At 45.8% G+C, this 15,833-nt stretch overlaps 1 protein-coding gene across 1 annotated transcript in view; it reads right to left on the bottom strand.

The window, feature by feature from the left end:
* The window catches only part of PLA2R1 (phospholipase A2 receptor 1), a 122,591-nt gene extending 109,217 nt beyond the window's left edge, over positions 1-13,374 (bottom strand). Inside the window, 1 exon segment of the mRNA XM_089916029.1 lies at positions 12,451-13,374. Coding sequence (XP_089772155.1) covers positions 12,451-12,565 — 115 coding nt within the window. The 5' untranslated portion in view covers positions 12,566-13,374.
* Between the last annotated feature and the right edge of the window lie 2,459 nt (positions 13,375-15,833).

Below are 15,833 nucleotides of genomic sequence, written 5' to 3'. Positions count from 1 at the left end.
CAACTCACTGGCTGTACCATAGCCCTCTGGGCCTCAGTCCATACACCTAAGATAGGTGGGTAGACTACCTGGCTGGTGGTTGAGAGCTCTGGAATCAGACAGATCCACCACAGACCAGACTTGTAACTTTGGGCAAATTTCTCGATCTCTGTGAGCCTTGCCTTTCCTCTTTGAACTAGGAATATGTATGATACTCACCTCATAGGGATGTTAAGGGTATTCCATTAAATAACGCTTGCAAAGCACCACATGCACTACCATGGCACGGGAAGACCTCAGTAAATGTGAATTTTTGTTATTATTGTCATTACCGTCTTTCTGGCTTCCTGATTCTTAGTCTGCAGATCCAGCCGTAGGTCTGGTTGAACACCTGTAGAGTACTAATTTGAGCATACCCCCAAAGACTTGTAGCATTAGCACAAAAGCTCATTTTTACTTTAGATTCTGCAGCCCATAGCAGGTGTAGACTTTTTAGTTTTAAACAATCCAGAAATACCATGCTATCACCTTTCATGGAGGAAAAATATTCCTCAAATAACCAGGTGACAAAATCTTTGTCTCATTTGTTCAAATACATGTTTGATTATGAATTGAGTCTTCATCTATTCATCTTCCACACTGTCAACCTGTAGAGTCTATACTGCAGCTCTCTTACAAGAAAGACAGAAATGCTTGATGTTGACCAGCAGTGTATGGATGGGTAAATGAGTGGTCTGTAAGTAAATGGACATGGAAATTATAAATCACTAAAATTTGAGGTGAATAAATAATGTTTTAAAATGTCCAAATTATTAAGTGTTAAGAGAAAAGGAGTGGTAGAATCAGAGCTTTTGTAGTTCTACCACTGGTCATAAAAACACCTTTCCAAAGCAGAAGATATTCGACAAACTTAACTCCCTGATGCTCAATTTTAGGGTGCTATCATATTTCTAAGCCCAGCTGCCTTTAGGATGTGGCTTTGGAAAAGTTCCTCAGAATGTATCATAAACAAGTAGCTCTGGCTTACCAATAACAATAAACATGCCATCACCAAAAGAATAATATGTCACACTAAGCTAAAAAACGGCCCAATCCCATTTTCCCATTAAGCTATAATAGAATCTGGTCTTAGCACCATTAATCTCCATAAATTCACTGAAGAGAAAACAACTGTTTTCAAATAGACTATGAGGAAACCCAATATAGGTATCAATATTCGGATTATCATTATATGTGTATATGAGTCATCTCTAACAAAAACATAATATGAAAATAAGCCACCAGTCCTTAGTGTCTGTAGACAGATTTCAAAAAGGATGAAGATCGGGCTTCCCTGGTGGCGCAGTGGTTGAGAGTCCGCCTGCCGATGCAGGGGACACAGGTTCGTGCCCCGGTCCGGGAAGATACCACATGCCGCGGAGCGGCTGGGCCCGTGAGCCGTGGCCGCTGAGTCTGCGCGTCCGGAGCCTGTGCTCCTCAGCGGGAGCAGCCACAACAGTGAGAGGCCAGCGTACCGCAAAAAAAAAAAAAAAAAAAAAAAAGGATGAAGATCAAGTGTGGGAGGAATCAAGATTGATTATATATGTCAAGGACATCAGTTCTGCTTGAACACTGATTAAGTGATTAATGAAGTACTGCCAGAATTACTGAATCTCTTTGCAGTAAAATGCTATTATAGTTCCCTTCATAATTGTAAGTTTAGGAGGAGAAAAAGGATTGATTTACTGGAAGTAACTTATAAACTAATTTTCATCCTTAAAAAATAAAATCCATAGAAGATAGGGGCTCTACTTTCTACTTCTGAGTTCCTTTCGAGACAAGATGATTTTAGATCCACCCTTTGGCCTCACAAGATGACATGTATTTCTAAGGAATGGAAGGAGAATTTCTTTATTCATTTATTTCTTTATTCATTCATTGAACAAGCATCCACTGGTTGCTGACTATGTGGAAGGCACTGTGTAGGGTACCAGAGATAGAGGAATCATTTATCTAAATATCTGTTCTTTAAAACTATATCTATTCGTTCTGGAATCATGGGAAGTCTCCTAGTTAAAGAAAAGAAGGGAGTTCCATCAGTTCCAAAGTAAACATTGTAACTGCACTTAAAATAAGCCCTTAAAAACAAGGGATGAAAGATAAGAAAAAGAAAATAGACTAGAATTTAAAACACTTGACTGGATCTTCAAGTGATGTCATGTGTGAGGTGGACATGGCGCCTCAGTGTTGTCAGACCTTTCTAGGTGGAGAGTGTGTGTGTGTGCGCGCACGTACTGGCCCATTTTCCAGGGAGGAGACAGCAGAAGAGCACATGGACATGATACAGGAGACTACCTACCCATACACCCAGAACCATGAACTTCAGCGCTGGATGGGACTGTAAAGCTCATTTAACTGAATCATTCTTATACATTTCTTTTTCCAAATCCATTTTTTTCTTAGAAGTTTTATATTGATATACTTAGTGAAAACCATATAGGTCTAACTCTATTTTACATCCATTCGTTTATAACCTAGAAAGCAGAAAATGAGCTGCTGTAGATTGTTGCCAAATAACTTGAAGTGGGAGACTTGAAATTTCAAACAAACATTAATTGAGCGCCTAATATGGTGGTGTGTTAGGAGCCCTGCAGATAGAAGGATATATGTGCCATAGTGTTTACCCTCAAGGAACTGACGTTCTCCCTGGGAGTACATCATGAAGTGTACAGGAAGAACTATAACTTAATGCCAGAATACATATTGATGTAAGAGGTATAAGCACAATAAGGTGGAAGGCAGGAGTTAGAAGGGGTCACTTTGGCCTAGAAGATCAGAGAAATCAATCAATCAGTCACTCTCTCACAAGAACACACACACACACTTTCATTCAACAAACATTTGATAGGGACCTAATATTTGTTGCACATGGAGGTACATGGGTGAACTAGACCAGCATGGGTGCCTGTCCTCATTACAGAGGGAGAGTTCAGGTAGTGCAGGAGGTATAGACAGAGAGGTGAAGGGTTGGGCCAGGGGGCACTGTGGACAGAGCAAAAAGTCATCAATGCTCAAAGGTGATGAAAATAATTAGCTCTAGGGTGACAAGCGCCTCACTATCTAAAAGTGTTTGGTGGTTGTAGAATATAAAGTTGGAAAGAGGTGGTTTGGGGCCATTTTATGAAGAGCTTAAATGTTATTCAAAAATTTGTATATTATTCAGATAAAGGGAATTTTTGGAACAAGAGAAGGCATGACTGAGGCTGTGGTGTGGAAGATGAATCAGGGTGGTAAATCATTCAATAAAAACATTTATTGAGCATTTTTGTGTCCCCAGCATGGTTTTAGGAGAGTAGAGGTATGAGACAAATGTCCAAGTTCCTGCCCTGGAGGAGTTCTCACTTAGCTGGGATGAGACAGCCCACGTGCAGAATGGAGAACAGTCTGAAGGCTATTGCTTTGATCCGGCAAGAGAGACAGAGGTGTCAGTTCAACTGGTGGTGATGAGAAAGGAAGGGAATGGTTAGACTCTAGTTACTAGAGAGAGAATTCAAAGAGGGAAGAAATGACAGGATTTGGTATTCGATAGAATGGGAGGATTCTGGAAAAGGTAGTTGCAATGACTTGTTTTCTGGCTTCAGGGATCTGATACACTGTCAGATACCGGCCAATCCCTAAGATACCATGAGGTTGGAGTCTAAAGCCTGGGGCTGCGATTAGAGTTGGAAGAGTGCCAACTGGGGGTCCCTGCAGGAAGTTCCTCTTGAGGCCCTTCCACTTCATGCTCAGCACCCCTTCTGATCACTTCCACCCGCCTTTTAGTGTCCCCTTATACTTTAAATAGCTCCTCTTAGAACGGGCTGAGGTATGAAGTGTTATGTAAATAAGATACGATTTGAAATGTTAAGCCTTGGTGAGATGTATGTTCTTTTGATTAAAAAAACAACAACAACACTTGAAACAAACAATGAAACAATTCCTAAAGAAATCCTCTTTTTATGGTGGATTTTAGGCAAGCAAAGGTGTTTAATAAATAACACCATGACAGTGGCACCTAATCCAACCGACGTATAAACCGGCCTCTGGGCCCTTCCATGTTATGGGAACTGGAAGGAAAAGCTCAAATGCACGCTTCACGTCAAGTGCAATGTTTAAGACAAGCTTCCTAATAGGAAGCCCACAGCTTGCCAACTGCACTCCAATTTCAATCTCCAGCTCCATTCCCCTGGGTTTAAACCTCTTCTACTCCATCTACCCACACAGCTGGTGCTGGGCTCACGCATTTCCTTCCCCGGAGCATCTCTTGAATCTGTCCAGTTCCTTGCTCTTCTGACAGTATCTCAGTTTTGGCATGCAAAGGGTCCAGGAAGTATGGGGAGGGCATCTCTGCCCTGAAACCAATCTAAAGTTGAGCAGCTTTTCTCTTGAGATGTATCGACATTTTCCAGCTACACAAATTCAGGTTTGTCCTGTCCAGTGACTCCGATTCAGATTTGATTGTTTTCCTTACTTAGATTACTCTGTAGCAGGAAGGGATGCTGTGTGGGGCTGAATCAAGTCCCATTCATGGCTGAACGATGCAGAGAAGCTGGATTCTTAATATGACTTTCCAAACCAATAAGCAAGGAATTTCTGGCGTTTGCAGTATGCAGCATGTGCATTGTACTTGAAAGGACAGAACAAAGTGAAAAGTGTGTTCTATCCTCCTTGGCCATCTCTGCATGAATACTTGCATTTTTATCCCAGATCATCTGAGATTTGGTGTTTATCTCTTGACAATCTGACAGCACTTAACAAAGCCCGTGGCTTCCTATCAATTGATTTCTACAATCAACTAAAAAGTTAAGTATGTTTTAAAATATCCCCTTGTCCTGTCTCAGAACTTCTTCTCTTTCCCTGCCCTAGCATTGTCCTTGACTTTGAGCCTTCTTTATTCTCCTGCAGCTTCTGAACCTGGATAATCACCACCTCCACAGGCCCGTGGGACCCCTCTTGCTAAATCTTTTTACATGTTCTCTTCTCTTTTCTTTCTAATCTCCCAAAATCGTCACTCCAAGTTCCACAAGGCATACAATACTTTCTCACATGCAGGAAAAATTAAACCTGGCTTAATCTGCTCCACCGGGCTCTAGTTTTGTCAGGATTCAAATTGCCTGTCACCAACCCCTGTGTGAAGTAGATTAACCCTTCCAGACTGTTCTCGCCACTCTGCCACTCTCATTCCCTCCCCGCCTCCCCTTTCGTCCATCACATTTAGCAGTAGATCTTCTGACCTCTGCAGAAAATCTTCTCTCTTTCAAAGTTCTTCGCTGTGTCTCTGTATCTCACCAGTGAATTTTTAAACTGAGTTGAAAACATTTTTCTTCCTTTTAGCTTTTAGTCTATTCCTCCATTTTTGTCTTTATTTAACTGGAAAGTATCTAACAGACATTCAGACATTGCTGGTGTAAAACTCATTATTTACAGCGGCTCTGTTAACATCTTATAGACTGTGCTGAAAATATACCATCTCAGTCACCAGGGAGTCTTGCTACAGAAGACCATGTTATGGCAAGAAACAATAAGACAGAACGTTGTTAAACTTCCCTCAACATGCCTTCGTGTGGAAGCCCTGGGGGATATGATTCAAAGACTGGGTCACCAAAACAAAAGCAGAAAACAACTCAGCCAACAACCAAACAACCCTGGAAATGACGCGACGTTATTGAAAGCAGAAGTGTTTACACTGAGCTATCCATCTTATCTGCTTTGAGAATATACTCACTTAAGAAAAATATGTATTTACTTAAGTGGGAGACAGAAGTGAAAACACAACCAAGAGACTTCCCTGGTGATCCAGTGGTTAAGACTCTGCACTCCCAATGCAGGGTGCTCAGGTTCTATCCCTGGTCAGGGAACTAGATCCCGTATGCCGCGTACTAGAGCCTGTGTGCCGCAACTGAAACTCCTGCACATGGCAATGAGGATCCAGCATGCCGCAACTAAGACCCGGTGCAGCCAAATAAATAAATAAATATTTTAAAAAAAGAAAGAAAGAAGAAGAAAACACAACCAAATCCAACTCTTAATGGTAGATATATTGTTAGTCCTTGTACTTGTTTGCTAAGGCTGCCATCACAAAGTACCACAAACTGAGTGGCTTAAACAGAAATTTGTTATCTCACAGATCTGGAGGTTACAAGTTAAAATTCAAGGTGTCGGCTGGGTTGGCTCCTTGGAGGCCTGTGAGGGAAGGATCTGTACCAGGCCCCCTTCCTTGGCTTGTAGATGGCTGTCTTCTCCTTGTGTCTCTTCATATCATCTACTCTCTATGCGTATTTCTGTGTCCAAATTTTCCCTTCTTAGGTGGACATCAGTCATATTAAATTAGGGCCCACACTAATCACCTCATTGTAATTTGATTACATCTGAAAAGACCCTATCCCCAAGTGAGGCCTCATTCTGAGGTATTTGGGGGGTTATGAATTCAACATCTTGATTTTGAGGGGGACACAATTCAACTCATAACAGTCCCATGCTTCTTATTCAGCTACGTAATTCACAGAGCCCAGAGTAAAATGAAAAATGTAGGGCCCTGGAGGGGACAGGGAAGTCCAGTCAATCTTCACTTCCCGTGGGCCTGTGAGGGGTTGCAACCTCCGTGGCAGAAAGCTCTGGGAACACACTCAGTACCTGGACTGGAGACAGGTGATAGGTCCCCACTCAGTCCCCACGGAACATGCAATGGTGCAGCCAACCCGGTGGGGACAGCAGCCTTGTCCTGCCCCCAGATACCACTGACCATCCACTCCCAGGCCCTGGGCCTCCAGTTTCCCAGCCCCAAGGCAACCTGGTTGCCATGGTGGACGGAGCACAGGAGTATGGACGGGGAGGCTGAAAACCCACCCAAGGAAAATGGGGAGGTGACGTGAGGAGGGACTGAGATTTACTGGAGGCTTTAATCTCTTGGTCTGTGCTCCATTGTCCCACAGGATTTCATACCCAAAGAACAAATTCAGAAATAAAAATTACTAAGGAGTTTCCCTGGTGGCACAGTGGTTGAGAGTCCGCCTGCCGATGCAGGGGACACGGGTTCGTGCCCCGGTCCGGGAGGATCCCACATGTCGCGAAGCAGCTAGGCCTGTGAGCCATGGCCGCTGAGCCTGCGTGTCCGGAGCCTGTGCTCCGCAACGGGAGAGGCCACAACAGTGTGAGGCCCGTGTACCAAAAAAAAAAAAAAAGGAAAAAATTACTAAGAATTCCAAGATCCCAAACCACAGAGCATTCAACCCCAAGGGCAAGGCCCTGCTGAGCATGGAGCCCTACGAGACAGTTCTGGTCACACGCCCATAAAGACTGCCCTGTTAACTGGCCAAGGCTAACACTGTGGAAAAAAGACCTTGGCAAACCACAGAGCACTTCTTTTAGGGCAGAACTGCTTGAGGTTGAGAGTATCTGCCTTAGTTTCTCCATCTGCACAATGGGCTTAATTAATTATAGTGCTGTCCTCATAGGATCCTGATAAGGACTACCTCAGTCACTACGACCCCTTTATAAATGTTAGTAAGAGAAAAACAGATCTTAACTTTGGACATGGGTAGTGAAAAATAGCAGCAAAATAAGACCAATGTTTATAGTTAAATAATTACTTTGAATTTCCTGTTTATATTTTCATAACCGAAAAGGAAATTTCTCAAGAGCGTGATGCAAAAAGCCAGAAATAATGAAATTTTTTCATTAGCATATTTCTTTGGAACTGTAGTAGTCTAGAAAGTATAGTCAATTAGACAGTCATGTGGCCCCGCATGAAAGCAGAAAACTCTTGTCTATTTTGTTTAGCTCTGTATCACAGAACCCAGTTTAGAGGAATTCTCATAAAATTCCTCCATTTTTCTTGAATGACTTTATAAAATATTCTACCCTAAGTGACTCACTGTAGTGTTTATAAGGTGTTCTTGGGTTTGTTTCTTTTATGAACTGTAATATTTCTTTTCACTCTGATCAATTAAAAAATATAATTTATGTTCCTAGCTTTGTTTTGGAACATCTCCTAAAAGGCTTTCAAGGATAATTTCTAAAAGAAGATGGAGACAAGGGTCTATAAATGTCTCAAATACATTACTTTGATAGATCATATGAAGATTCATCACATAGGGATGAGTTCAGAAGAGGCAGAACAAAGAATTGTTTCTTCAGAAACCCTGATATAAATAAACAAACTCTTAGCTCAAGGAAGGGAAGCTGAGGGGACAACGAAACTCTGTGTGGCTCAACCTTTCTGGTAATTGGCGTGGAACCCACATGGTGTAGTATCAGTTACTGTGACAACCAATAATAGGAAAAGAGGTTAGGAGCTAATGAGAAAGGGTAAAAAGGACCAGAAAAATTGGAAGTCTGTGCTGACTCTCAAAGGCTCATGAGGAAAGAAGCCAGTCAGAGAAAATGGGATGAGAAAAGTATAAAGTGGAAGAGTTTCTGAAAGATGATGAACGGAGATGGAAGAAACAGAGTCTGAGGGTCGGAGTGATTGACGGCCAGGCAGGGCAGCTAAACCAAGAGCTGATCATGCTTTTACTTAAATTCCAAATCCCCAGATTAGGAGAATGGCTCATTGCCCAGGGATATAAAAATTGCCTAGAAAAAAATCAATGGCTTTGCACATTTCGGCTTTGTGAAAATATTTACTCCTACATGTGGAAGCACAGGTTTGGAAAAGGAGGAGTTGAAGAGAGCAAGAGGCTGGCCTCCTGTTCCTCCTGTCACAAAATCAAGTCACATGCTCCCAGCAAACAGCGGGATAAGAATGAGCTATTTTATCAGATCGCAAGGCTACACAGGGGTCCTCTGCATTAGTGCTTGTGGATCCGGTTCACATCCCTACTCTACAAGCTCCTGTAGGTGCAAGTTACTCAACCTGTCTTCACCTGTGAAGGAAGGGTATGCACTAATAGCACCCAGCTGGCTGTGATGAGGGGCATTTTGACCTTTGTATTAGCAATGGGAGCTAAGGGGAAAATCTCAGGGTCACGACTCCTTCCCACTGCTGCCTCCAGGGGGTGGCTCTCACCACCCTCTTTCAGAAACCTCTCCTTTGTGGCACCCTCTCTTCATTGCTCCATACCGAGCACATCGCCCTGAACCTCTTCCTCCCATTCACTATGTGACTCCAGCAAACACTCCATTGGCCTCCCCACCCCAAGGCCTTTCACTCCCAACACTCTGGCCTGGTGTTTTCTTCAGTTCAGGCTGTGGCCCATTAATGCATCATGAAGTCAAAATAGAGTGGAACATTACAAAGCAAAATAGAGTAGAACAGAGTAGAAAAGTAGCAGCACGTCATATCAGGTAAGGGTGTTTTTTAATGAAACTTTTGTTTCAGACGTATATGTCTGTACTGCTCTGGACACTTGGTTCCTTGACCCCCTCCGAGCGGGGTAACTGATAACTGATCAGTGTAGTAACTAATACTACACCATGTGGGTTCCACGCCAATTACCAAAGAAGGTCTGAGGACCTTCTTTCACTTGTTCTCGTTTTAGTGACCACTTCTGCAGCAATACCTTGGACCTGGTCACTACTGAGAATGGACCCGCCTCCAAAATTCATTATTTCCATTGTATAATCACTACCCTTCCTGTTCTGCCGTCTCTCTCATTTCCTTACTTTCACCCTCACTTCCCTTGGTCATTGGCCATTCAAAAGAGCCTACCTTGACCGTCTCTGAGGACTGACACAGCCATGGGCTCCCTCCACCCCTGCTGCTGAGAAGCTGAGTGCTGTAGGGGAAGCTCTCTTACTATGTTGGTTGGGGCCATTTCACATTTATAATTTTCAGCCCTCAACGTCGCTTCAAAATTCTTTTACTTGCCCCCAGTTCATTTCCTTTAGCAACCTCCACAGAGACTATGCCCACTTTTCCCCAGGATGCCCTGTCCCCTTCCTTGATCTCCCCTCTACCCTCCCAGTATCTGGGGTACTTGAATGAAATTATCAAGTTTTAGCACTTGCTAGAATGAAGGGCTCAGATTTCAGAACCACAATGAGGTCCCTTGCTATAGCAACTAGAGGTAGGAGAGAGGCTGCAGACATGCCATGTACAGTGCTGTGCACAGGGAAGTAATTGTTCCAGGGCTGTCAACACGTCAAAATGGTCTGGACTGGCCAGAGGAAGAGGGCACCGTGGTGATACTGAAACAAAAGGACAATACTTGGGTAAGTACTATTATTAGCTCCCTTTTTACATATGAGGAAACTGAGGCACAGAGAGCTTAAGTAACTTACCCAAGGTCACACAGCTGATAAACGGTAGAGCCAGGATTTGAGCCCAGACGATCTGGTTCCAGGGCCCATGAACTTAATTACTATATGACACTGCATCTACTGATTTTTTAATACAAATTTATTGGTAAATGACTGAAAAGTCAGCACAGTGCTGTCCATCATCTGCCTGTCAAGGCTGGGATGCACATAATAAATAAGAGATCAATCAGTAACACACATCAAATGATAAACACTATATGTATAATCTGCCTTGTGTTACTACCTATCCCTTATTAGTGGGTGTGAAACTGACATAGGTGCATATTTTCTCCTGGTTGCTCTGGGGATGCCAATCACGGCTAAGAGTAAGTTAATGTAGTCCAGTGAACACAGGGGCAAACGTAGGAGTCCAAACACAGCTAAAAAACACTGCTGTATTTCAGCTTCTACATCTGAAAAATGGATGGCTGGACTAGACAACGTCTCAGGTCCCTTCTAACGCTAAGATTTTGTTTTTCCATCTTTGGACAAACAGGAAAAACCTGATTTTAAACCCATCTAGATTATACTTGAAATTCCACTGATGTGAGTGCTTGGAGTCAAGGAGGGGAGCCTGTGTGAGGACTGGAGCAGTCAATGTCACACAGTCTGTGCTCTTCAGAAATTAGGAGCAGCATTTTCACAGCTGAAGAATCTCTATGCCAACTATGTCAAATGCCTTCAGATTTGCAAACTGTCACCTGGAGTGGACAGGAGGTAGTGGATGATTCTAACTTCATAGTGTCCTTGACTATTAAAAAGAAGGCACTGATTAGAAACTATCTCAGCCGGGATTTGGATCTGCTACATATAGAAGCGATTAGCCCATCAGTGCTAATCCTGGCTCAGAGGAACACCAGCGCATTCTCTCTGTGTGGCTAGGTTCCAGCTTCTGTCCTCTCGGCTGCTGCCCTCTTCTAGATAGACATTTAGTGCCCAGGCAAGACCCACATTTTAAAATGTAAAGAAATAAGCGTGGCATAGCGACTGTTTGTGAAGACGGATCACCCCCATGGGGTCACAGGTGCCTCTGCAGGAGCATTTTTATTGAAATGACAAAGGAGGTAAGAGGCCTCTGACCTTCGGCCACTTTAGAATAAGAATTGCTCAACCTGTCCCCGGTAAAGCCTCCTAGGAATGCTAGAGAATACAGTCCAGAGAAGATTACCTCCAAAATGTATACATAATATGTTGAGAGGGGAAAAAAATAAATACAGACATTGGTGACATGTTTTACTCCTTCTGTCCAAGCTTATCCCCAAAGGCTGAGAGTATGGAGGCTGCCTGGAGGCTTCTCCTGGTTTATTTAGCTTTTCCCAACCTCTTTCCTCCCTTCACACATGGGCTTGCACTTTTGCACGCTGGCTCCTTTGCCTCAGAGGCAGCCCATACAGTTATTTACGAAAGCGGTGATCTCTCTTTCTGTCTCTGTCCATAGCCCTTTATGAATCTTATGTACAGTAGATGCTCAATAAATGTTTGATCAATTGATCCCGTGTACACGTGTATATGGCAATGGTAACTCCGCAGGAACTCTCCACACGCTGGCCTGCCGTGCGCCTTGCAAAGGATCACATTTTACCCTCAGTGGTCCTATGTCTGTCACAGGCCCCATTTTTCAAAGGGGAGAAACTGAAGAGCAAAGAGGGTAACTTGCTCCACCTCACAAGTTCATTGGGGCCACAGGGGCTCCTCTTCCCTATCTGGTCTGAGAAGCGTTAACAGAGAAGATTGTTTTCTTTCCCGAAAGGGCAGAGAGGAGAAGCCAGGCTGGGGCCACTCCGCAGGTGGCGGCGTACACCCAGAGCGCTTGCTTTGGGAGGGGACAAAATGGGACATCTTTTTGCCATCATGTATCCCAGAGATGGTCCTCCCAAATACACCGCTCTAGGAAAGTTTACATTCGAAACATCTCCTACCCTGCTACGCGCAGCTTGTCCCCGGCCGCAGCCCAGTCAAACCGCCTGCGAGCCGAGGCCCCGCCCCACGCCGCGCCCCCGACCGAAGCCTGGAGGAAGCGGGGCGGGGGAGGGGGTGCAGGGCCTGTCCCGGTGCAGGACTAGCCCATCCGCAGGGCTTTCTCCGGACTGCAGAGACGCGGGCCACCGTATAATCCCGGCCACCCTCGCCCGCCCCAGCTTCGCCCCTTCCTCCTCTTGCCCACCCCCGCCCCCGACGTGCCCATCTGGTCCCTCTGGGCCGGGGGACACTCACCCTGCCACTCGAGAAGCCGCTCGGGGGTGAGTGCCGCCGCCGCGCCCTCGGCGGAGCCCGCCGGCACCGCCAGCAGCAGCGGCAGCAGCGGTGGCAGCAGCGACAGCAGCGCCATCGCTAACCACTGGGCTCGCCGGACACTGCGCCCGGCCCTGCGGTGGGCGAGGCGGGACCGCAGCCTCCTCCGCGCTCCACCCCTCCTCCAGGCCTCGCCACCCCTGCGTCCCGGAGATCCACTCCGTCACCGTCACCCCTGTCGCCACAGTGTGCGGACCCTCGGGGTTATGGGCTGGAAGGCGGAAAAGTCCAGGCGATTTTCCCCGCCCTACCCACTCCGGCTTGGAGCGGGAGGGAGGAAGAGAGGGTGGACCATCTGCCCATCCCAGAAATTCCTGCCTTTGGGGTGGGGAGAGAGGAGGGGTGAGGCTGCCCCGTGCACGCGCCTCCTGCTTCCAGCCTTCTCTCTCCTTCTTGCGGAGGCCAAATAGGAGTTGGGGGTGAGCGAGTTGAGAATCCCTGAGACGGGAAGTCTGACATCTGGGTTTGCAAACCACCCGGATTATGGTAAACACTGCGGGTTTGGCAGCAAGCAGCTTAGAGGAAACCGAGCTGCTCCGTGGACCCAGGCGCGCTGGGAGCGCTCTGGACCTCCTCTCCCCTGGAATGTGGAGCCCAGAGATCCCTGGGGGTGCGCCGGGGTCTCCACCCTCCTCACTCCAGAGTACGCTGAAGCTTCTTCCATTGTTGAGCTCCTTTCCCATTTAAAAACTACCTCCCCCTTCCATCTCCTTGGATCCTCCTAACCCAGCGAAATAGCTGGGTTATCCTGTGTTACAGCTGTTACTGCGTTGTCCCACTTTATACCTAGAAAACCGGTCCAGAAAGGCAAAGTGATTTGCTCTAAGAAGAGGTTACTCCTTAACTTGGCAAAAGTTCCTCCCTAAACTGGGAAGCCCTGACTAGAATGTAGTCTTTCTAAGGGTAGTCTTTCAAATAACTGGCGGAACACTAGAAACATTCAATATTTATGAGAACAGGCTAATGTAAGATCTTTCCTAAATAGTCATTAAACAAAACATTGCTTATGACGCTAGTCATTGAAACATAAGAGGAGGGAAGAAAGCAAAAGGGAGCTTTAAAAAAATAAAAGGAAGGTGATGGGGTCTTGGAGAACCTTGCCTTTCTCAGCTGCCTGTTGGCCAAGACCAAACCAATAGTTTTGAGTAACACTGTCAGCTTTAGACCGAATTGTGTCCCACCAGCTCCCCAATCATATGTGGAAGTCCTAACCCCCCAAATGGAATTTTAGGAGTTAATCAAGTTTATATGAGGTCTTGAATGTGGGGTCCTAGATGAGGTCGGCTTTATAAGAAGAGGAAGAGAGAGATCTCTCCGTCCAGGCACTAAGGAATGGAGGACACAGCAAGAATGTAACCACCTGCAAGGCAGGCAGAGAGACCTCATCAAAACCCAAAACCTTCAGGAACTTGATCTTGGACTTTCTAGCCTCCAAAACTGTGAGAAATGCATTTCTGTTGTTTAAACCACCCTGTCTCTGATATTTTGTTGAGTCAGCCCAACCAGAATAATAAAACTGTCTTAGCCTGGTTCTCCAGAAAGCAGAGCCTGGGTTGAGATCTCTGGCAGAGAGTGGGATTGAAGATCAGAGTGAATAAGGAAGCAAGGACAGCTACTGCCTTGGCCACTGTCGTAGCAACATGTGCTCAGTCCTGCAGGAGCCTCGGAAGGTCTCAGAACTGTCTGTCCTGGGGAGAAGAGGAAAGGGGGAAACATTTATCCTTAGGCTGACCGTCTCTGCTAGTGAAGGTGGTCCTAGGGTTATTAACTCCTCTGCACACTTCCATAGCAGTGGTAAGCTCCAAGCTTGGTCCCGTGCCTTGGCAACCGGAAAGCCCTGTGGCAGGCAGCAACAGGTGCATGGCACGGCCAGAGGTGAGGTGCTGTCACGTTGCCCCAGAGGGAACATGTGCAGGGCTGGCTGCTGCAGAGGTGGCTGGAGTAAGAGGTGTGGCTGAGAGAATGTGAAAACTTCCAAAGTGTGCCCTGAGTCAATAGCATATTATTACATATAGAAGTCAGTGTCCCTGCCTGAAACATGCAGAAAAAGGATGCTTTCAGCATACGAGACTATATAGACCTCAGTCATGAAGTACTTATAAATCTCTCCTGTGACTCAGCACTACATCATTTGTTATGGGAATTACCCCAAAGTATAGATGGTTCAGCCCTGTCTGAGTGGGCTGGCTTCTACTGAGGCAGCCGAGCGCGATCCAAGTGGCATAATTAAGTAGGAAAGTGCAGCCTTGATATTAATCTTTGGTGAGGTGCAGTGCAGTGAACGTAAAAGTGGGAGAGGCCAGGAGGGGCTAGAGTGATTGCGCAGGGCTAGATGTGTTCAGATGGGGTGAAGGGTATTTAGGAGGAAGAGGCTGTTCTAGGATGGGAGGAAGTCGTGAGAGAAAATACGAAGTCTGGAGTGAGAAACGCTTGCACGGGAGAGAGTGAGTAGGTGGGCCTGGCTGAAGCAACGGGTGGCTACTGGGCAGCCTGGCAAACGAGGTCAGTCACTGGGACACAGGACTGCCTCCCACTGGCTGTGGGATCCCGGTGAGACACCCACCTGCTATGGGCTTCAGTTGTATCCTCTCTCTAATGGGGGGAAAAAGCCTTCCCTGACCCAGAGCAGATGATATCCCCAAGTAGCAGAGCTATGAATATGAACAGGATAAAGAGGAGAAACCAGCCATATTTCACCTTCAAAGCAATTAGCGTAATGAAGAATGGTGGTGACAGCTTCCTGGCCTACTGACACCAAATTTCCTATTCAATGATTAGAAGATTCCAGAAGGGCTCGTTTTCATCTTTTTGAGGTGGAAATCTGTGGCAAAAACTTTTACGCCTTCAAGAAAATGATCCTTCCCCCATACCCAGGTCTTGCGTCTGTTTCAGATTCGGGAGGTAGGGTAGTGTGATGGTGAAAGTAGGTGCTTTGCTACTTACCAGCTGGTTACTTAGTCTCCTTAGCCTCAGTTTCCTTCCGTGTAAGATGCAGATGGTACTATTTGCTGCTGTATTAAATGAGATAAGATTGTGCAGTGCTTGGGACAGAGTCTAGCATATTTTCAATGTCCTTTCATGGGAGCTGTGAGGGTGGGGGGAGGAAGCAGGGCAGCAACGAGCAAAGGGGAGCTCAGGAGCGAGCTCTGCAGACCTCTGTCCTGCTGAAATGATGTCTCCTGCCCCCTGCGGCCCGGAACACCTGCACCTGCAGGCCTTGTACATCTTCCATCATTTTGAATTAGAATTACTTCTTTATTTATAGCTCTCACCTGAATGTAGGTTCCTTGAGGAACCCACTACAT

Source organism: Delphinapterus leucas, chromosome 8, assembly GCF_059928025.1.
Source record: "Delphinapterus leucas isolate spDelLeu-1000000601 "Yukka" chromosome 8, BTC_Dleu_Yukka2, whole genome shotgun sequence".
Taxonomy (NCBI): Eukaryota; Metazoa; Chordata; class Mammalia; order Artiodactyla; family Monodontidae; genus Delphinapterus; species Delphinapterus leucas.
This window is presented reverse-complemented; position numbering and strand designations above follow the sequence as displayed.